The following is a 22,431-nucleotide window of genomic DNA, read 5'->3' as shown; positions in this document are numbered from 1 at the left end:
TGGAAATGCAGACCCCAGACAGAACACCCAGTCCCAGCCCTGGCTGTGCCTGGCCAAGGTACAAACCCTGAAAAGAGGGGGAGAGCAACCCCCAAACTGACAGAATCCACAGAATCCCAGAGCAGGGCACTGCTGGTGCCGCTGGCAGAGCTGAGGTAACAGCAGCGAGTCGGTTCTGGTTTGTGTCACACAGATTTTCCAACATCACCCAACATCAGGAAACAGAACAAACCCCGAAACAACGCCCGGACCCAACCCCACACAACCACGCAGCCCCCAAGAGAAGAGGAATTAAGACAAGCTAGTGAGAGAGGCATTCTCAGAGGGTCTGTACAGCTGAGCTCTGCTTCGTAAAGTAACGTGAGGAATCGGTTTCTGGTTGTACTCTTGTTTAATGTAGAAATGAAGCATCACAAAAAAAAAAGACCTGTTGTGCTTTTTGGCATTTTCCACTGACCCCTGCGAACTGTACAGTAAGTTGTGTTCTCCAGAAACAGAACATGGAACTGGACTGCAATACAAAACTCTTCACTGGTATAAACAAGGTGTGGCCACCGTCAGCAGGAGAGGAGGAGTGGCTGCAGCAGAGCGGAGCGTGTGGAGCTGTGGCACTGCCAGGAATCTCTGCAGAAGCTCACTGGGTACAGACAAACCATCAATTCACTTCCTAGCTCTGGATCTATCACATGGATATCATTTGCACTGATCAGACACCTAAATGAGAGAGTTCTACTGTCAAAGTGAATGCAGGGGCAGAAATATTAAATTAAAGCCACTGGTCCAAGAGCGGTTTTTAGCAGGCTGGTCCACTGAGGTGTCCTGGTCCTGCTCACTGGTGGTGGCACCGAGGACACTGTGCTTGCTGGTCTGTGGGATCTGTTCTGGTCCAGTTCAGGGCATCCACAACAGCACAGGTGGCACTCCACGAGCGGATGGGGCTCTCCAGGGTGGGTCTTTGCCACTTCTCTTGGTAAGGCAGCAGCCAAGGCCAGCACATCTCCCTTTGCTGGCTATTTACCATGAACTTTGCTACAGTGATACAGCAGCAAGACCTTTCTCCTACAGCTCCTCAGAGTACAGCTTTTGTTCTCTCTGTCAATCAGCAGAAAGCTCTCGATGAAACCTTCCGTCCGTAATAACAATGCAACTCTTTTGAACTCAAACAGTTTTATTGAATGTTTTCTTGCAGACTTTCTGCAAAGTAGCTTCTTTTGAAAGAAGAGAGAAAGAAGGGGTTGGTTTTTTTTTTTTTGGGAATACCAAGTTAAAAATGTGAGCCGAACTAAACATGCCATACACATGCTGAGAGGAATTAACACACATTCATCCGTATGGGCACTCTTCAGTAGACTGGACCAGTGTTTCAACGCAAATTCCAGCCCCCAGAGAACTACATGGTTTAGGTTTCACAGTATGACTGTTCCCCCTGCAACCCGGGGGAAAACACCTTAAACTGGTGAAGTGACCGAGTTCTTAGCTGCTCTGTCCGTCGAGGTTCTGAGACATCAGGAAAGACTGCACCACCTCCTCCGTGGACTGGGGGCTGGTGCTGACGTCCTCCAGCGCATCCGTCACCGAGAACTGCCGGTCCCGCAACCGGTTCCAATTGGCCAAAATGTTGTGGTACTCAAACACCTTCTCGTAATTGCCAATGGAATTGTACAGTTTAATGAGACCTCTGTAATCGTATTCAAGTCCACTGTATCCTTCACCAAAAAGCTTCTTTCCTAGAGAAACCCAAGAGAAAAAGCAAATTGAGAGGTAAAATAGCCACGGGCTACAGCTGAGTTCTCAGGTTACTTTTACCAGTGAAATTTGGCTACATTCTCCACTTGTGTTCTAGCCACAGCATGTTGGCTAGAGACCAACAGCTAGAGACTAGCTAGAGAGAGTCTAGAGACTCTCCAGGCTAGAGACTAACCAAGTTATTTTCTAAACACTTGGACTCTCCCATAGTCACTCACCAATTGCTATGGATCTCAGATAAAGCTTTTCAGCATTTTCATACTGGTTCATGTCATAGTTGTAGAGGGAGGCGAGATGGCCCACGGAGAGGGCAACTTCATAATCCTCCTGCCCTAGGAGCTGCTCCTTGATCTGGATGGCCTTGATGTGCATTTCCTCTGCTTCCTGTCAGGGCCAGAGTCACACAGGTCAGCCAGAGCCCACTCACCACCCCACAAAAAGAGGGGAAAGTTAGTTTAAAGAGAATTAACCATGTAGCAGCTCAAACAGTAGCATTTTAACAGGCAAAAAGTAACAAAGCCAAACATAAAGCAAGTTCTCCAAACTCTTTAGCTAAGTGGATCAGCAGAGAGCACAAGCTCTCTGTCACCCCCTGAGGGACATCCATCTCCATGGATTATTTCTGCACAAAGCTTTTGGGGTGAATGATGAAGCACAAGTTTTGCAAGCACAGAACTACCCCAGCTGAGCTGTGGCCATTGAAACCCCTCATTTGCAGTGACAGATTTTAGGTCAGGAGTGAAGCCTTACCTTGAACTTCCTCATGGACTGATACAGTCTGCCCAGGTTGCCGTAGTGTTTGGCTGTCTGCACGTTGAACTCCCCAAAGGCTTTTTTAGCCAGCTGCAGCGAGGAGAGGTGCAGGTCGTGAGCCTCCTGGAGCAGCCTCTGCTCCGTCTCCTTGTTGTGACAGTCTATGGCAATCTCCTCCAGGATCAGGGCTGGGGGCAGGAGACAGCAGCTGTCACTGTGCCCAGGGACCCCAGACCCCCGGGGACAGCTCCCAGCTTTGTGTCTGTCACAAACTGCTCTCACTGCTGTGTCAAGCTCCCAACACATTTTTATATTCTCTAATTTTACTCCCCCACTCCAGCTCGTCTGGATAAGCCTTAAAAGGTGTTGTTTGTATTTTACAAGTGTGCTGTAAACACCAAGGACCACAAACATCTCCTTGAAAAAGACAACTCAAGCTACGTTGCTGGTAGGGACCAGACCAGATGAACACATCCAAATGATTCAAACCACAAAGGGAACTACCTTTAACTCTCTTTGAAGAGGCCAAGAGGAGATGGTCTTCTGGGAGAATGTGAGTGATAATGCCAATAGCACGTTCAGCATGGAATCTGAGAGTTGAAATAAAAAATTCAGGATATGTTTATGTACGTCAGCAGTCGACTGATAAAAAATTAGAAATGTTAATGTAATGAACATTTCTCTTCATTTACAGCACTGACTGTGCTGCTGTGTGTTGTACTCACAGTGCATTGTCAAATTTCCCAGAGCTGTACTGGTGAACATATGAGGAATAAGCCAAGTCTTCATGAGCTGTAGCTACGTGGATGTTTTTACCTCCAAATACCGACTGCCGGATATCGAGCGCTGTCTGCGAGGGTTCCAAAAATACAATTTCATCAGTTAACACAGAAAAAAACCCCAAATTCATCTCTATGATGCATCCACTGGCTCTGAAGTCCTCTCTATATTTGAGAAACTAATTATATAAAAGACATGAGTCAGAGGAAGACAAAGCAAAACCCCATGGCAGGCGGTGTTCGGGGTTTTTTTAAACACCATGATTGCAGTAATTAAATCAACAATTCTCTATCTCCATGAATTAACTACAACAGCTGAGAGATGAAAAACATCAAGAGAAACGAGTCCTGCTGCCTACCTGATAGATGGCAACAGATTGGCAGATGTTGTCTACGTTGAGCAGGTAAAATCCGTAGTCTAGTAGCGTGTCAGAGTATTTGGGGTGCTTGGCTCCAAAATGCTCCCTGCACAAACACACTTCCATTACAAACTGAGGCAAGCTGAGCATCATTTTAGAAGGGTTTTTGTGGAATGGCTCTTACCTGGCCAGGTACACGGCGTGCTTGATGAGCTGCTCAGCCTTCTTGAACTCCCGTTTCACCACACAGGCCTGGCAGGGAAGGGAAGCGCGTGAGCAGCTGTGCGCTCACAGCTCAGCCCCCCACACTCACTGCTGCTCTCGGTTTCAGAACATCATTGTGGTTATTAAAGGACTTCTCAGTTATTCAAGAAAAGGAGCACAGCATTAATAAAGCTCTTGTTTTATCCTGCCTGACTGAAGGGGCTGTGCTGTACCTGGTCCAGACTAAGGAGGGATCAGAGCCCTTGCAGGGAAGTGAACCTGTGAACCTGCACAGTGGTCATTTGTGCAGCTCTAACCCAGTTTCAGAATGACACAAATAAGAACAAAACTCTCTCACCCATTCTGAGACAAGCACAAACAACAGCCCTTGGGCCCCTGAGGAGAATTCTGGAGGTAACAACCTCTCCTCAGCTGTTCCTGGTGCAGTTTGGTGCCCAAAGCCAGGGGAGGTTTCTGGCTCACCTTTGACGCTTGCCGCAGCACATCCACCACGACCTTCACAGGCAGCCCCACCGTGATCTCCTTCATGGCTTCTATGCACCACTTATAGGCCTGGGGGACAGACAATGAGCTGAACTCCACAGCATTGGAACATCCAGAAACAAATACTACCCGCCTCTGAAAAGCTCGTCATTTACATTCCAAAATGATAAAAAAATATACAGTTTGATTGCTTATGTGTAATGAATTGTCCGGTTATGTGTTAAAAGACAGACTTAAGAACCACTTTTAAGGTTAATAGTGAATATGTAAGTATTTTATATTAATCTAAGGTTTATACTATCACAATGAATTTTACAGACAGAACAGGGCGTTTCATAATCTTTAAGCAATCCCCACAATTCCCATTGTGCAGGACAACAGCCTGTCAGTGAACTTAGGGGTTAAAGGAAAGCCAGTTAATGGAGTAGTTACACTTCAGACAGTCTTACAAACCAGGGGCAAAGGCTGTGTTCTGCTATTCACTCTCAATTATTACAATAAGCTTTTATAATATTTCATATACAGGTGACCAACACACATGGGCAAGGTACCACATGTATCTTCCTGTTGGTCCATGAAGAGCTATGGATCAGCACAGAACACATGGAAACAACAGCAGATAAATAAATTACTGCTCTGGCAGTGCCCCACAGGCGCCAAGGGGAGCAGAGGCAGGAGGGGCAGGCCAGGAGAGCCCCGGGCCTCACCTCGTCGTAGTGGCTCTTGGCGAAGAGCAGCGCGCACAGCTCGCCGTAGAGCGCCGCCTTGTTGGCCTGCTGCCCGTGCTTGGCCAGCTTGTCCATGTAGGACTGCGCCAGCTTGAAGGTCTCCTCTCCCAGGTGGTACTTGCAGTTCCCGTTCCGCACGTGCAGCAACCTGGGGGATGCAGAGAGGGCTGCTGAGGGAGCTCAGACAGCCCTGCGTGCAGCACCGGGGCTCTCCTGGGAACGCTCATGGGGTGGAGCTGTGCCAGCCCAGCAGGGCTGCCCTGCCCGGGGTCACTCACACAGCCGGGCACAGGCAGGAGCTCTTCCTGCTGGAGATGGCACAGGATCTCACCCACTGACACAGCGCTGCATTCAGCCACTTCAGGGTGGTCCCTTTGTGGGTTATTCTCCATAAAATCCACTCTTCCCAATACTGATGAGGTTCCATTCCCACAGCCCTGCCCTACACGGTCTGAAATCCCTTCCACCTCCCTCCCAAGGGGTGGAACCTCAAGCAGCCACAGCAGGTACAACACAGCTCATTGTGCTGCATCCCTGTGCTTTTCCCCAAACCCTGAGCAGCTCCAAGTGGGCATTTTTGTGCTTTGGGGAGGTCTTCACATAAGACTTAGTCACAACCACTCCACATGAGATCCAGCTCCCCCAGGAGAGACCATTTTATTGACCACAACAACTGAAACCTCCCCTGCTCCTCCCTCTCCTACCCTGCTGCCTTCCCACCTCAAGGATCAACACCCAAATACAGCCAACAACAGCACTGGTGAAACCTGCTCCTGCTTCTCCAGAGGAGTTACAGCTCATGGCACTTAGCATAAATGAAAGTAAAGAACTTGTGCATCAGTGCAGGCTGATGCTCACTGGCTTTACCGAGGAATTAGAACACCATTTTTGGAATGGGTGTGTTTTGATATTCCAAGCCCCAAGGGCAAAGCTGGGTTCCCAGCCAGGGCAGCTGCTCCTGCTGCATGGCAAACACCTGCTGGTGAGCAGACGTGGGATTTGGGTGAATGCCCCACTGTCCCTGCCAGCAGTGTGTCACCAGACAGTGAGTAACAGACTGCAAACAGCCAGGCCTGGGAAACCAGGGCACCGCAGCACAGGAGAGAAACAGAACGTGAGGCTGCACTGCAACGAGGCTCAAACTGCGTGGGTAATGCACAGGAACAGCATTGTAGTCCTGATATATCACATTCAGATACAACCTCCAACAAATTGTTTAAGGGGAAGGAGTGAGCAGGGAAGCTTTTACTCAATTTCTTTTCTAAACCTGTTTCCACTTGCTCAAGTAGAGATTTAAGCTGCTGCAGCCATTCCCTCAGTAATACAGCTCAGTTCATCCTAAAAGCTCAGCCTGTCCAACACTGTCTCAGTTTCCCAAATGCATCACCAAACTCAAATAGTGACAAGAAAGGAAATGAAGTTCCCCTTTCCCTGAGCAGGGCGTGAAGGCGAGCACATGACAGATGTGTATTTACTGCACCAAGAGAACATCAAAAGAAAAGCCCTTCAAAACCCTGCAAAGGCTACACAAACTCCAGCTCTCCAGTGGGAAACAGCACCGTGGCTCAACAACACACAGCAAAAAAGCAACACCCACATTTTTCCTTAAATAAAGCCTCAGAACCAAACACGATGTACGAGTGCATTGTGTGCCTGGTCACAGGAACATTCCAGCAACAAGACACAGAAATTATAAAGAAATGAGAGAAGAATCAAGTAAACAGTTTTCCTAAAGGGAAAACCCCATCTTGCCAACACCATTCTGCTGGGAGCTGCTCTGCAACATCAAAACCACGGAGCCCAAATCCCATGTAATGGAATAATCATTGGGGATAGCACTGCAATTTAGATAAGCTCCTGGGAAAGATCATATCCAGTGTCTGGATGCTTCAGTGATACCGTCTAGAAACAAAGAAATCTCCCCAAAACCAAGCTAAACCTAAGCCAATCCTCCAGGATAAGCAGAGTTTATGTGATCCAGTTCTGAGTAACAAAAATCCTTTATTAATCCAAAGGAATCTTAGGAGATAAAGCCAAGAGGAAGAGAAGAGGCCTCAGGACGTTTATGCTAATGGCTCTGAACCTCCTTTGATGTCTGCAATAACAGCTTTTGGGGACTAACCTCCCCCAGCAAACTCAGTCTCAGAGCCAACACAGCAGCTTAGGAAGTCTAAAACCACCAGAAGAAAACAACCCAAGAACCAGCCAAATGTGCAACAATCAAGTGGGAGAACCACGTCTTTGTGTTGTGCATCTGTACCTTATTGTCTAACACAGAATAATGAGGGAAGGCAAACCAAAAGGAGCACCACACTCCCAGGAAAGCAGGGCACAAGCTCAGAGAAACCTCACACCTTCCCAACTGCTCCTCAGAATTTACAACTCCCAGGACAAGGAAACACCAAGTTGTGCTTAAATAACACAAAACTTCACACTTTTTAAACTCTATTAATAATGCAACGAATTAATTCAACTCCCAGAGATTTGACTTGTTAGCTTTGGAGCAAGAGTTGGCACTTGAAAAAGGTGTGGTATTTTCAAAAGCTGGGCTTGAATTTTGTTTCCTTTAAACTCCCCCTAACTCCAGTGCAAGCCCAGGGTGAGAGCCTCCAGCAGTGGGATCAGGTGCTAACAGCACCAAGTTTCCTCTCAAGCTGAAAGGCAGCAAACTGAGTATAATGACTGCACTCTGCCACACAAAGGTGTTGGGATTTTACAGACTTAGCCCTTCTCAAAGTGTTTGATGTTCTTTCAGTTTGATACTACACCAAACCATTGATTCTTCCCATTCCCCTGCTGCCCAGAGGGGTGATGTCCCAGCAGAGCTCCCTAGGGAACCATGGATGTCTCCAGCAAACAGAGCCAACACCCCGGGTCAGAAGGGCTCATTCCAACACAGGATGCTTTCTTCTAGCACAGAATGAAAACCTCCTTTCCACAACTATTGTCCAGCAGAGACAGTTCCCTTTTTCCCCCTCCCTTTCTTTCCTTTCTTCTCATTTCTATTTGGAGAAGGTGACAGAGTTATTTTTAAGCAACTTCTCCAGCTTGCCAAGGAGCCTGATACAAGGAGAAAACTTTTTTTAGATTAATTAGAAGGCAAAGGCCCAAGCAGTAACTGTGGCTCTCCATCCATCACTGCCCAGTCCTAGGAAGCTGGATGTGTGTGTGCCCAGGCTCCTGGCAGCATTTCTGGAATGCCAGCCAGCAGAAGCAGGCAGAGCAGCGTTGCCATGGCCCTGGGGCTGGCACAGGACAGCAGCAGCTCTTGGCAAAGCTTCTCTGCTCTTCGTGCTTGCCCAGCCATAAACAAGATGCAGGCCTTTATTTGGAGCAGCTTTCCAAACAAGTTTTGCTCTAGATTCAGATAAATACAGCACATGCTTTGTTCTTTGTTACAGCAGCTAAAAACAATCCTACTCTAACCCTGCCCAGCAGCCTGCAGGTGCCCATGGGCACATCTGGAGTGTGCAAAACCAGGTGGGTCATGGGGAGAGCAACAAAACTGAGCCAGCTCCTGCCTGCAGCTCATCACACCCACAGGGGGAAGGGAAACACAGACCTCTGACAGTGAAACGTGAACCTCTGCAAGAACAAGGCACCTCCAAAACTCTAACAGCAAAAAAACCACAAAAAACCCAAACCCTTTTCCAAATGTTCTCAGCTGTGGCTGGAGGTGCCTACAGAAACTGGACATCCACATCTTTACCCAGAGCACTCAACGTGGAGCAAGAGAACTCACTGGGTCTGCAGTCAGGGAGGGTAAGTTCTGCCTTTATTTCTCCTCAACTGTATCTATATTGTTTGCATTTAGATTTGGCAAATTCTCTTTGTAGTAAATAGAACTTCAGCAAAGTCCAACATAGAACAATCCTTGGGAAAACAAGAACTGCTGAACCACTCTTATTATCCAGCAGTGTTACCCATGAGAGATTACACAGGACAGCAAAACATTGGGTTTTTTAATCCATTGTACTGTGCTGCCAACTCAGAGGCTGAAAATCCAGGGATTAGTGTAAAACAAGCACCTCCTGATCTTCAGCTCTAGCCAGGAACGCGTTTGGGTGCAGCAGAACACTGAGGAGCACCTGGAGCTGCTCCAGGGTTCCCTGGGAATTGCAGGTGAGCTCACCTCACACAGCACTCCACAGCACGGAACCAGTGAAGGATTTCATCGTGGAGGGTGCACAGCTGCAGGCAGGACAGGAAAACCTTCTCAGCATCGCTGTACCAGCCCGCGTCTGACAGGAACCCCCCTGCAGAAATCAGCAACAAACAGCGACTGAAGAGCAAAACATTTTCCAGAGAAAAAGGGTTGCTCAGCTCTTGCAAGATGATTGCTTATTTCATAGACCTGTTTCTACAGACAGAAATCCTGGCAAGGTCAAACCCTCCTGACCTGCAAAGGATGAAATGTGAGAGGAGAATTCTCCTATAGCTGAAGGAAATAATAGTTCAGTTCAGGATGTTTTTTTGGTATACAGAGTTTTCCTACAGATTTCTGTCAAAAAACTCCAAAACTTACCTACACTAAAATCATGCAAATTCTTCATCACATCTGCAAACCAATTTTAAACCTAAACTGTTTGAACTAAAAAGTTCATTCTTAAATATTAAAATCCAATCTATTTCTTTTAAGACACCAAGTAGCTTTCTAAAAATTCCATTCCAAAACACACAGTTCTTTAAAAAACCTATCTTTAACAGGAAAAAAAATTAATGTTAGATTAACTGTTAATGTTAAAAAAATTAATGTTAGAGTAAGCAAAGAGCCCCTGAGAGGCAGTTACCTAAAACAAAGCCAATCTGGATTGCTTTTTCTTTCACTGCAGCATCTGACTCTGCAATGTAGGAGCACCGTCTGCTGAAGGAATAGGCCAGGACAGAGGCAACCTTGACTCCATGGTCCATCAGAGCCTGGAAGCAGTGGTGGAGCAGATGTCTGCAACACAGAGAAGCAGGATTTGGTTATAAAGGTTTGAAAGCAGCCAGTTGGCTCTCATGAACTCAGAGGAGAGAAGTGGAGCCCGAGGCAGATGAGCACAGGCCCGCGGTGAGGCTGCAGCTGAGGATCCCAGGTCTGGTGTGATCCACCACAAAGCCAGGGCACACCAACTCCTCACAGGGACACCCTCCACTGGAGCCAAACACAAGCTGCCCAAAATTAAAATTAACACCGGGAATCGGCGTTTGCAGCTCCCCAGGGAGGGGCCACAACCCCCCCTGCCTCCCCCAGGCTCCAGACAAACAGCAGTGATGGCTCCATTACCATCACACACGCGATGGGCGGGACCGCTGTCTGAGGGCTCAAAGCTCATCCCGGTTACAGAGAGTCTGCTCTGAAACAGTCAATCTGTAACACCACAAATCGGAATATTTAATGACAGGAAAACTCTTCAAACTGGGGCAATCCCATCAGCTTCCCCAGGATCTGCAAAATCAGCAGGAAATGGGTGCTGTGACTGCCACCCCCAGGGACTCCGGGCACCGACCTCTCGTGTTGAGTAACTGGGGGGGTTTGCATCATTTGTTTTTTTTTGTTTGTGCTCTTTTTTAACATCTCTTCCTAGATGGAGAGATCAAGAGGTGAAATGAGGATTATTGATCTGTTAAGATACTCACCTTTTATCTAAAGCTCGTAGCACCTTTGCAAAAACTTCTAGTTCACAAAATTCACTACCCAGCTGGCACAAGCGGCCCTGTTGGTAAAGCTGAAAAAAACAGGGAAATTAATCTTAAATTAAGATTGAATTTTTCTGGGAAATCCATCTTACTAGCAAAGATAACTTCTGATAAAATCTAGACTTTAAAGCATTGAAATTCAGCAGGCTAAGAAGTAACCTCCTGTATCAGAAGATTTCACCTCAGGAGCACAATTTCAGTGTTAACAGCTGAACTATGAGAGGTCCATAGGTGGTTTCAAGGTTTTTTTTTTATCTATGGATGTATTTCCAGGTGTTTGTGCCCTCCTGCAACACCAAAACACTGCCACACGTAAGCTACAAATCCAAGACAAAGCCAAGAAATGACTGAAGCCAGTAAAAAATACAATTGACAGTTTTGATTCCAAATGCTTTCAAAAGATGTTGAAATGACACATAATCTAAGATGAGGGAATGCAAATATATCAGATATAAATAAAGCCAAACCCACAAGTTTTGTACTCACCAATGCCAGCACCACAGACAGGCACCAGCCCTGCCCCACTGACACCTGATTGATTCCCCACCAGTAAACGGGAAAACTGGAGTCTGTTCATGCATTTAATAAAAACACTGCCTTGTTTTATGCCCACAGTGATTTGTGCCTACAGATAAGCAAATTTATCAGCTGAGTTACTCACAACAAACAGAGAGTTGTCCATGCAGTGCATGGTTAAGTCCTGCCAAATCAGGCTATAAATGCTACGGATTTACACAGGTACAAAGGGACCGTGCAAATAAATGTCAGAGAAATCCATTGTGAACTATTAATTCCCATTATCTTAAAGGTCCTGACCCACAGAGGAGCACAGCAGAGTACAAGACCTAAGGAAGGATCACTCCACACCTGCCACAGGCACCATCAGTGCTCAAATGAAAACATTAATATTCCTCCCAGTTTTAATAATGCCTTAAAATGCTCCCAGTGATAAGCATCTGGTGCCTGCTTCACCTTTTTCTCCACAAACACTGGGAGCTGATGAATTAATATTCCAAACACAGCATGTGAGAACATCTCCAGCCAGAAATTTCGTTCTAGTCAACTCTTCTTATAAAAGCACACGACTCTGGCTCTAGAGCACAGCAAATTTGTTATTTTAACAACACAACCTACAAAAAAAACTTCAAAAATACTCTGACCTAATAATGTCAATTGCCAGAAATGAATGTTTTCCTTTTCGTTATCTATTTTGCTGGGAGAACACTAAAAAAAAAAAAAAAGGAAGCCTTTTAAAAAGCAGAGCAAGTTTGCATGCAAAGTTACTGCTCAGATAAAGCAGCGTGTCCCTGCACTTCAAAGGGATCAGAGCTCCTGCTGGAGCTGGATTCTCTCTGGCACTGAAGGAACAGCCAGGCTGCTGTATTTAAAAGCTACAGTCATGGTTAAATGTTCTCATTCCTTCAGCACAGCTGTCTCATAGTGAGTGCTCTATAAAATTGAAAATGTCATTTCTGCAGTAAAAAAAAAGCTGTTTGAATTCCATGCCCAAAGTGAAGGTGGGCATCTCATCAATAATGGATGAGATCACTTCTGGAGAAAGCTCAGCCACGTCCCCAAAGCATTGTAGCAGGACTGAAGGCAACCAAAAACACCATCACACTTCACAATCCTCAACTACAGTATCACTCCCTCCTATCACCTTGCAGTGCTAACCCAAAATCCCAGGGATTCCTGGTTTATCAAAAATTAACCACAGTAAGACTTGGAGAATTTTATACATTTATGAGGTTACATAAACACTTGTAAGGAGAGAATCCCTTTTACATGAGCTTCTGAAACTGCCAAGGAGTAAATGGCCTGCTGGGCTGGGAGGGAGGGGGGAGGTCCCACTGCAGCCTCAGTTTTGGAACATCAATAATTTTGGGCACATGTCAAGTTTGGCTCAGGCCCCAAAGTCCAAGCTGCAATTTTTCACTGCTCTAACTTGAAATACATCATCTTTAGGACTTTTACTATCCCTGTAACCCCTTCCTTCACATACTGGCAAACATTTTGAGGAATTCACTCAGCTGGAAGCCTCCGAGAACTGTTGTGGCTGTTACAGCAATATTTTCAAATGAAATTTGACATGGAAATAGTGAGTATACGTCAAACTGTGAAGTAATTCCAGGAGATCCAGTAACACTCATTGAGAAGCAATTGGGAGGGCTGAAGAAATGATTCTCTTGTTAAAGCTCCAGAGAGACAGAATTCCTGACCACAGCCTTGCTACATAACACGAAAACAAAACAAAACAGTGATTCAGGAAAAACATGCCCTGACACGAACACACAGCTTTGGACCTCTAAAGAACTATTCTGTTCTGGAGAGAAATGTGTTTTAGACACCAGCCTAACCTATTTGGAACCTACCAGGGATTTATTTGTCTTTAACTATGGAAAAATGACTCAAAGGCTGCAAGATGACTCCCAGCCCCATCAGCTCATGCTGACACACGAGTTCTGGCACTGAGGACAGGTATAAATTTAATATACAGGTGCACTATGACATGCCCAATCCAGCTGTTGTGCACAGCTGTGAGAAACCCACGACAACCCTCCCTAGGATCTAAGGCAGAAAGTTTAACTGCACATCCAGGTGGGTGTTACAAAAGCTGCACATTGTGGTGTCCACAATTAAACATATTAATGACATCAACTTGTAACTTCATTAGTATATCATAATTCTATTAACATTATTGGCCTGGGTAGATTGAGCTAAAAAAAAAAACCCTAAACTTCCTCAAAACATAATAAAAATATTTTAAAAAATCACTTTTTAAGTAGATGGGGGTTAATTCCAGCCAGCTGTACAAGGATCCTCTAGAAGAGGAACTGAAGACGACGCAATTTGAAAAATATGCTCCTGTTGCTCCAGTTTGGAAGGGGATTGAAAAACACAGATATTTCAGTAAGAATGATAGAGGAAATCCAAGAAGCTCCCCAGCATGTTTTGTAATGCCTAATAATGTGAGATGGAGTATCAGGCCACACTGGGGAAGGGCAGTGCACTTAAACAGCAGAATTTGGGAAAAAAGTTGGGCTGAAACCACCATCTTCCCTCCCCACTCAACAAGGAAGGAAAAAGTTTTCCTGAGTCAACAGGAATCAGTCTGTTGACAAATGACTCATTACCAAAAATAATCAGCTCGAAATTTACGTACATTCCATGCTTTTAAATGAATTTCAAAGTCATCTACAGACCCTCTGGACAAGCACTGCTTCTAGTGAATATTGTTTAAGGCATTAAAAAAGGAGAATTCCAGCACTCCTTGGAAAGCACAATGCCAGCTACGAGGCTGATTTGTACAAACCTAAATCAAATAAACAACCAAGGAAAAAAAATCCAAAGTTATTGAACTAGCATGAATTCAGAGACAACTTTTAGAGCCCAGTGCTTGCACACCCCAGTGTTCCCACCTGCTCTGCTCTCTGGGCCACAGCAGCAGAGTTTGGGTTCCGCAGGGCCCAGCACGAGGGATACAAAGTCTGAGCCTCACAAACACATGAGATCTCCTCAGGAACTGGGAAAACCCAGCCCACTTGGAGCTCAATCAGCCCAGAGGAAATGAAGTGGAAATAGGAATTATTGTTCAGCAGGGGCTCAACACCTCTGCTCATGATGTGACCTCGTTATCTCAATTATGATGAGTTCTGGTGTCTCAGACTCAACAATGATACTGAAAAGGTAGGGAGGTTGGAAAATATCAGGATGAGGAAACATAACCCATAGTTAGAGGTTAAAAAAACCCCAGAACAGTCTGAGTAGTACAAGTTAGGAGACAAGAAGTTTCAAACCAGTAAAGACGTAACAAGGAAAGACAGTTCAGTTCACATCTAAATTTAGACTACAGAAATGAGGCATGTGTTAATAATAATAACTGGCAAAAACTCGTGAGGTAATGATTCTCCTTCACTGCGAGGCTTTAATTTGAAGAGGTGCTAGAAGGCTCTGATTTGAGCCCAGCAGCATTCGGTGCACACTCTGCTCTGCCAGGTGACAGAGAGGCTGTACACGTGTGTGAAATCACCTTCCCACACACGTTTCATGTCTAACCTGGAACCACAGCAGCACGAGGGGGTTCAGTCCTGCGAGCTCCCCCTCAGAAAGCTCCGGGGTGCTCTGGTCCCTCCCTGTGCTGGTGACCTTGGCTGTGCCTCCCCTGTGCTCTTCTGGACTGAAGCAGCAGCACAGCCACACTTCACTGCAGGGGAGTTCATCCTTCTCACTCCATCAAACCCCCTGGAGACAAAGCCTTGGGACAAGCTTGCTTTATTCTAATGGACAGAAATGATGCTTATAATGATTCTCCATCAGTAAACTCAACCCCTGCTGCAATGCAGAGAACGGACAAATGCTGCTCGTTGTCAACAGTCAGCAAATTCCTGTTTGTTCATTTCCACTGCTTCAAAGAATACATAAATGTGACAGAAACCAAATTAATCTCATCTCCAACTGCTCCTGTGGCTAATGACCTCACCAGAAAATGTTCCAAGAACAAATAATTTTCAAGAAAAGGCAACTGGAAGAAAAGAGAAACACACAATCCAGAAAAGACATTCCAAAAGGAAAATGAACATGGGATGGAACTCCTTGTTAACCAACACCAGTCCAAGGTGAGGCTGGCTCTGTGTAACTGCAACAAATCCCTGGGACAGAGAGCACTAAAGCAGGAAAGCACCTTGAGAACCAGCCATGAGATAATGATGTAAAATAGAGTATAAAGCAGAGGCACAAGGGGGAAGAACTGAGCTCTGTACAAGACACTGAATGGAGAGTTCAAAACCTGACTTCTGCCAACAAACTTGATTCTTTACAGGAACACCCTCCCTCAAAGCACTACCCTCACCCCAAAAAACTACAGAATATAATAAATTGATTTTTCCAGGAGTTTTGGGGGTTTTTTGTTTTGGGTTTGTTTATTGGTTTGTATTTTTTTTTTGACTTGCAGTTTATTCCAGCTATCACTACTTTTTAATATCCAATTTTGGCATTTTGCTCATATGCTGAATCTCATTTATATGAGACCCAGCACATTTCTTTCTTTGGCTTCTAAAACCTACACAGCCTCTCTCTTATCCTCCCTCTCCAAAAAGCAAGAGAACCTAACTAGTTTAACAAGGAAAAAACCAACCAGGATATACACAAGCCTGGCAAACACCCAAAGGAAACAAAGTATGAGATGTGTGTACATTTTTATTTTTTCCCCCCAGAGGCAGATGGTACTTGTAATAATACTAGTTATTAAGCTCCTCAAAATACAGCTGTGATTAATAAGACATTTAAATATTTTGTAGCTCAAATGCAGGAAATTTCCAGGATATCCTCACAGGCATCCTGCTCTGCCTCTTATTTTTCTAATGGTAGCAAGGAAAAGTCAAACAGTGCTTGAAAAAGAGATGTGCAGTGATAGCCAGCAGAAGCAGAGCAGGTTTGTTGTTTTACCACGATCATGATTATTTGATAGTGTCTTGTTTTGAGCTGCAGTCACTGTGTGAGAATGCTCCAGAAAGATAAACATGCTCAGTGTGAGGAACCTGCCTGTTCCTGTCACCTTGCAGCAGGACGTCCTCAGCTAGCCCAGATCATTCCCCACTCAGGTTTGTAATGTCCCAGAATTTAACAATTCTGGAAGATGCAGAGGTAAAATAAACTGGATTTGTTAAGGAGAGGGAAATAAAGGCAGTAAGTTATGACAATGGAGCCAAACACTGGATTAGAGTGTGCCCCGGGGAGCAGCACCAAGACACTGCTGGCATTTTCCTCCCTTTTAAATAACTGCACATTGACTGTGCCTGCTGCTGTACCTCACCTCCAGCTTCTGAATCAACCTGGACACGCTGGGAAACCTGGGCAAGCCTGGCAAAGTTGGAGTGTTAATACCAATAAATATGACAAACATTTTTGCATGGCCACAGACAACAACCACAGATGAAACCAAAATCTGACTGGTACCACCTTTTATTTTTTGCAAAAATCAGTGGCAGTTTCTCAAGTACCACAAACCATGACTAATACCTAGATTAAAAACTATTACTTACAAGTTACATGTGAAAGACTGGAAACGTTTTTTATTCCTTTTAATCATCACAAAATGAATGTAATACAGGACACTAACAAATAAGTGACACCCTCCAACACAACAGCAACAAATACCATGTAGTCAAACAAATATTTGGAGGTCTTCTAGTCTGTCTTACTCCAAAGACTGTGAAGGGCTTTGGAAATTCTACTTCTTGTTTAAGGAACTCAACAGTCAGGACACAGGGAATATGGCCCATCATGATGAGCTGGGATTTAATATCCACCTGACATTCAAAATAACTGCCCAGAACCAAAACAAGCACCACACACACTGTGAGAGGGATGCCATCCCCAGTCTAACCTCATTCAGCTGCCATTGATCCATACTCCTGATGTATTTAATCAGATTTAATTTACTGTCATCCAGAAAGAGACTCAAGAAGCAGTTAGCAGGTGTCCTTTGGTGCACAGAGAAACAAACAGTTTCAGCAGACATGTGATCTGGGTGGCCTTGAGGCAGACACCACTCAGTGGCTGCTTCCTTTCAGCTCCCTGTCCAGGGTTTAGGGACATTTGTGGATAAGGTTCTTTGAAAGGGGCTGCTAAAGAGGACAGTCACAGAAACACAGGATGGTTTGGGAGGGAAGGGACCCTGAAGTAGTTCCAGCCCCAGCCAAGGGCAGGGATGCCATTCTCTAGAGCAGGTCCCATCCAAGCTGGCTGTCACACACAGCAAAGACAGCGCTGAGGACAGCCCAGCCTGCTCCTGCAGCCACCAACACCCACTGCAGGCATGGCCCGGGTCGGTTTATCCTGTGCATGTGGGCTGGAAGAGGAACACTGCACCTCACACAGCTCAAAAACTCCAGCTGAGAAACACAGAATGACAGGAAAAGCAAGGGGGAATGGCTTCAAACTGGCAGAGGACAGGTTTAGATTAGAATTAGGAAAAAATATCTAAGGGGGGTGAGGCCCTGGATTCCCAGAGCAGCTCTGGCTGCCCCTGCATCCCCGGCAGTGCCCAAGGCCAGGCTTGGAGCAGCCTGGGACAGGGGAAGGTGTCCCTGCCATGGCAGGGGTGGGATGAGATGGGCTTTAAGGTCCCCTCCAACCCAAACCAGTCTGTGATTCCAAATAACCACTGTCATTAACAACAGCTGTACTGTCTGTACAACCAAACACTGTTTGGGGGCAGGCACTTATCACCTTCACCATCATCTGCCCAGCAAGGTGACAAACCCAGGGACACAGGCAGAAGAAACACACTCCAGAGCCTCAGAAATCAGATGTGCTGCTGGATCTTCTTCAGCATGGAACAACTCCACGTGAACCTGATTCAAAGCAACCACCCAAGAGTGCTAATAAAAACATAAAAAGTCAGTGATCTATCAAGCTCACCTACAGATGAGTTTTTAAACAGCTGAGAATAACACATCCTTGAATATTTCTATCATCATATTTCTATCAGAAGGAGGTTTTATTTCATGCTTTTAAAAGCCACAGAGCACCATCCTCTCACCTGAATGAACATGAGAACAGGCAATGCCAAGGAAGTTTATTTGTCAACAGTCATACTTATTAACAGCTGAAAGTAACCCCCAAAATATTCTTCCACATGGTGAATTTCATATCTTTAGTTTTTAGCTGATGTGTCAATCACATCATTATCTGTGAACGTGCTCATATGTCAGAAAAATGGGTTTCCATCCTTCTCAGTAACTGAGGCAGACATGAAATAACCAGGACACAGAGAATGTACATGCCCGTTTCAATGCCTTTCCCTGTCTACAGTAAATACTACTTCTCTCCATGTATATGATGGGTCTTTACCCCTGGCTCACAAAGATTAGTCTAAAGAATTATTTCATTTAGAAACTTCTAAATTTTTAGGAATTTGCTGGCAGAGGAAAGGAGAGCTATTCCTCATCTTAGGTTTTTGGGGGTTTCTATAGACATTGTTTCTCCCCTGATGAATGCTCATTTCCAGCTGTTCCTGCACATGAATGAAATGTCTGTTTACTGGACAATAAGAAATTAATGGGCCATCTCAGTGCACCTTTTACATCAAATCCGTATATTCCAGGGGCAGCTGAACGAGGAACAGCCCTTTCACCGAGGAATAATTTAATGCTAATAAACTACAGCGTTAAACAACTGTCAGCTCTTTCCATCTGGTTCCTCCCAGATCATTTATACTAGACCACGGTAAACTGCTCCCTCAACCACTGACATCACCGTGTCCGATACATTATTGAAAAAAAAAAAAAAAAAAAAGAAAAAGAAGGGGAAAAGGAAAAACATATTCCAGCACATCCAGCTCGGCCTCATCCTGCCCGCATCGCTCCCCCACAGCGAGAGGCACCTTCCCCCTGCGAGCCCCGAGGCCAGGCCCCGTCCTCGCGTCCCCGCCGGGGCTCCGCAGCCCCTCACCGCGGCCTCGGGGCGGCTCCCGGGGGCAGCCACAAGGCCCCGGCACAGCCCGAGCCCGGAGCCGCCGCTCCTCCAGCCGCAGCCCGGGCGGCCCCACAGGCCCGGAGCCCCCGGGCCGCGCCCCGCGCCGGCGGGACCCCGCAGCCCTCAGCCCCGCGCCCCCGGCCACGCCAGGCCCGGGCCGCCTCTCCTTCCACGTCCCGCAGGCCCGGCCGGGCCCGGCCGCGCTCGGCGCCGCCGTACCTTGTAGTACACGTCGAACTGGATGTTCTCGGGCAGCGAGCGGATGTCGCGGCGCCGCGCCCGCCCGTAGCTGTCCACGACGGCCGAGATGGCCGTGTTGTAGAGCGTCTCGGGCACCCACTCCAGCTCCACCGCCGCCATCTTGGCTGTGCGGAGCCGCCTTCCCCTCCCTCCGCCCCGCCGCCTCCCGCCCGCCCGCCCCGCCTCACGGGGCTCCCGCCGCCCGCCCGCTCCGCCTCGCACCGCGCAGCCCTGCCCGCTCCGCCTCACACCGCGCAGCCCTGCCCGCCCCGCCTCACGGGGCTCCCGCCGCCCGCCCGCTCCGCCTCACGGGGCTCCCGCCGCCCGCCCGCTCCGCCTCACGCCCGGGGGCTCCCGCCGCCCTGCCCGCCCCGCCTCACACCCAGGGGCTCCCGCCGCCGGCCCGCTCCGCCTCACACCGCGCAGCCCTGCCCGCTCCGCCTCACGGAGCTCCCGCCGCCCGCCTGCTCCGCCTCACGGGGCTCTCATCCCCTTGCCCGTTCTGCCTCACGCCCAGGGGCTCCCGCAGCCTGCCCGCCTCACACCCTACTACTCTCATCCCCCTGCCCGCCCGCTCCCCATCACGCCCCGGGGCTCTCATCCCCCTGCCCGCCCGCTCTCCATCACGCCCCGGGGCTCTCGGCTCCCTGCCTGCGTCCCCTCACGCCCCGCGTTCCCCGCAGCCCTGCCCGGGCGGGCGGTAGTGGCGGTAACGGGGCGCTGTGAAGGAGGCCCGAGGGAAGCAGCTCAGGGGGAAGGAGGGCAGTGCTCTGGGGTGGGGATTTATGGAGGGTCTGGGGCATCTCCCTGATGAGGAGGGACTGCGGCAGCTGGGCCTGGTTAGCCTGGAGAAGAGCGAGAGGGGATCTCGTTAACGCGTAATAAACATCTCAAAGGTGTCAGAGGATGGTGCCAGACTCTCTCCGGTGATACCCAGCGACAGGACGAGGAGCAATAGCCATGAACTAAAGCACGAGAAGCTCCACCCCAACACGAGGAAGAAGTTTGCGTGAGGGAGGTAAAGCCCTGGACCAGCTGCCCAGGGAAGGAGAGGAATCTCCCTCTCTGGAGACACCCCAAACGCACCTGGACACATTCCTACTCCAGGTGGCCCTGCCTTGGGCTGGATAGGCTTTAAAAATTCCTTCCTAAGCCATGGATTCTGTGAATCCTTCCAGGCAGCCTTAGGGAGTGCGGTGGGATCGGCCACCATGACCCCACAGCCCACACAAACCAGCCGGGCTTTATCTTTTGGGGCTGAGCATCGAATAATCAAATACCGCCCCTCACACCCTGAGTCCCACCCAGCCCAGACTTCTCATAGGGCGTAAATATCATTTACAGCTCACTTGTGCTAACACCCAGCTAATATTGGGCTTTCCATGACCTCCAGGTGCATTGGCAGCTCATATGAGCACTGTTTGGGCACCCGAAATTTACTGTTACAGGACATTATAATCATAAAACTGAAAAAAAAAATCATAATTGTATGAAATCTTTGTTGCTCATGTTTTCTTAGCTCATGTAGGACTGTTACTGTTCTTTTTTATTTTAAAAATTACAGGAGGCAGAGCTCCTGGTGTTTTGCTTAGAGCACATTATTTTTAAACCAAAGTTGTTGCTGCTCCTCCCATTTTTGTGAGAGGACATTATTCTTTGTCCTTTACTTGCAGAAAGAAATATTACGGGGTGGGAAGAAAGGAATGTGACACAAACAGACCGTGGAAGATTGTTTGGTGGTTTTTTTCTTGTTTATTTAGATTTTTGTTTTGTTTTGTTTTGTTTTTCCTATTGGTGGCTTCAGATTTTCCTTTTATTTTCTGAAATGCTGAGGATTTATTTCACCTGAGGGGACACAGCTGGTTCCTGTTGGCAGTCAGCCCTCCCCGGGGTAGGGGCTATTTAGCTCAGTCGCTTTTTGAGGCTGGGTTTGGGAGGGTTGGAAGTTTTTTAGCAGCAGAACAGAGCTGGTTTCCAGTGCGTGAAGGAAGAAAGTATTGACAAGGTATCAAAAAGGGCTTTTTTGAACTTATAATGCTCTTTATTTTGTTTTGAAATAAAGTATCTAGTGACTTTTCTTTAAAAAGAAACAAAGCAGTGAGGTTAAATATACTTTTCAAGCACTGTGGCAATGGACTTTATCTTCTTGATAAATTACTCTGTTTTGAAAAGTGAGCCAGGCTGCACCTTCTACTGCCTGGTAATTTTTTTGTAGGTGAAACTAGAGTGTGCCTATTCAGAAGAAGAAATAAATGTATCTGTGAAGGAAAAGCATTGTATAAAATCTCTCTGGATCGTGTTATGTATTCAGTCTGTAACTTATTTTGGTGGAGCCTGAAAGCTAATCTTCATAGCAAAAGTAACTTACTTTCTTGATAGAGATAGCATTTAAATATGCAGGAATATTTAAATATACAAGAATTTGTTTTTTATTAAGACTGCATGGTTTGATATATTTATATATTGAATAGGTTAGTGGTTTTTTTATCATAAGTAGTTAGCCTGTTGGTTAAGGTGTTACAGGGAGTTGGAGTCCTCAGTCACTGTGTTGAGATAGTAAATAAGCATCAAAATAACATCTTTAGCAGCCAAACTGACAACAGACCGTTTTATTAAGTAATTGGTTACTCATTAATTATAGAGTTTGTTTAATTCCTTTTTTATTTTCCTTAAACCATATAGGGAGCTTATTAGCAAAACATCTCCATTCAATAATGTGCTTTTCACATCCGTAAATTATTTTAATGCAATCGCTCGTTAATCATTGCAGATGTTGGGAAATCCTCCTGACTCCAATGCTTGTTGGCACAGCTTCTGATGGATTTCCTTATCTTTGCTGGTATCTTTCCCTTTCCTCTTGTCCTTTATTTTTTTTATGTGGAGGAACAGTTAAAGGGTTTTTCCACACGCTGCCAGTGCCTGAAAGCAGGCTGGGGCTGGATGTTGTTTGGGGAAAAG

General features: G+C 46.7%; 1 protein-coding gene across 1 annotated transcript; it reads right to left on the bottom strand.

The window, feature by feature from the left end:
- Positions 1 to 372: 372 nt before the first annotated feature.
- APPBP2 (amyloid beta precursor protein binding protein 2) lies at positions 373 to 19,629 on the bottom strand. The gene is made up of 13 exons (XM_063402854.1): positions 19,453 to 19,629; positions 10,696 to 10,784; positions 9,864 to 10,015; positions 9,206 to 9,329; positions 5,053 to 5,221; positions 4,325 to 4,414; positions 3,822 to 3,889; positions 3,638 to 3,743; positions 3,225 to 3,349; positions 3,004 to 3,089; positions 2,497 to 2,687; positions 1,965 to 2,130; positions 373 to 1,727 (listed from the first exon to the last, which is right to left on the bottom strand). Exons 1-13 carry the CDS (start codon positions 19,591 to 19,593, stop codon positions 1,474 to 1,476), a joined length of 1,761 nt encoding a protein of 586 aa, XP_063258924.1. The 5' UTR covers positions 19,594 to 19,629; the 3' UTR covers positions 373 to 1,473.
- Between the last annotated feature and the right edge of the window lie 2,802 nt (positions 19,630 to 22,431).

The sequence above is a fragment of the Prinia subflava genome, chromosome 8, assembly GCF_021018805.1.
Source record: "Prinia subflava isolate CZ2003 ecotype Zambia chromosome 8, Cam_Psub_1.2, whole genome shotgun sequence".
Taxonomy (NCBI): Eukaryota; Metazoa; Chordata; class Aves; order Passeriformes; family Cisticolidae; genus Prinia; species Prinia subflava.
Note: the sequence above shows the minus strand (reverse complement) of the source record. Positions and strands in the feature narration are given on the sequence as shown.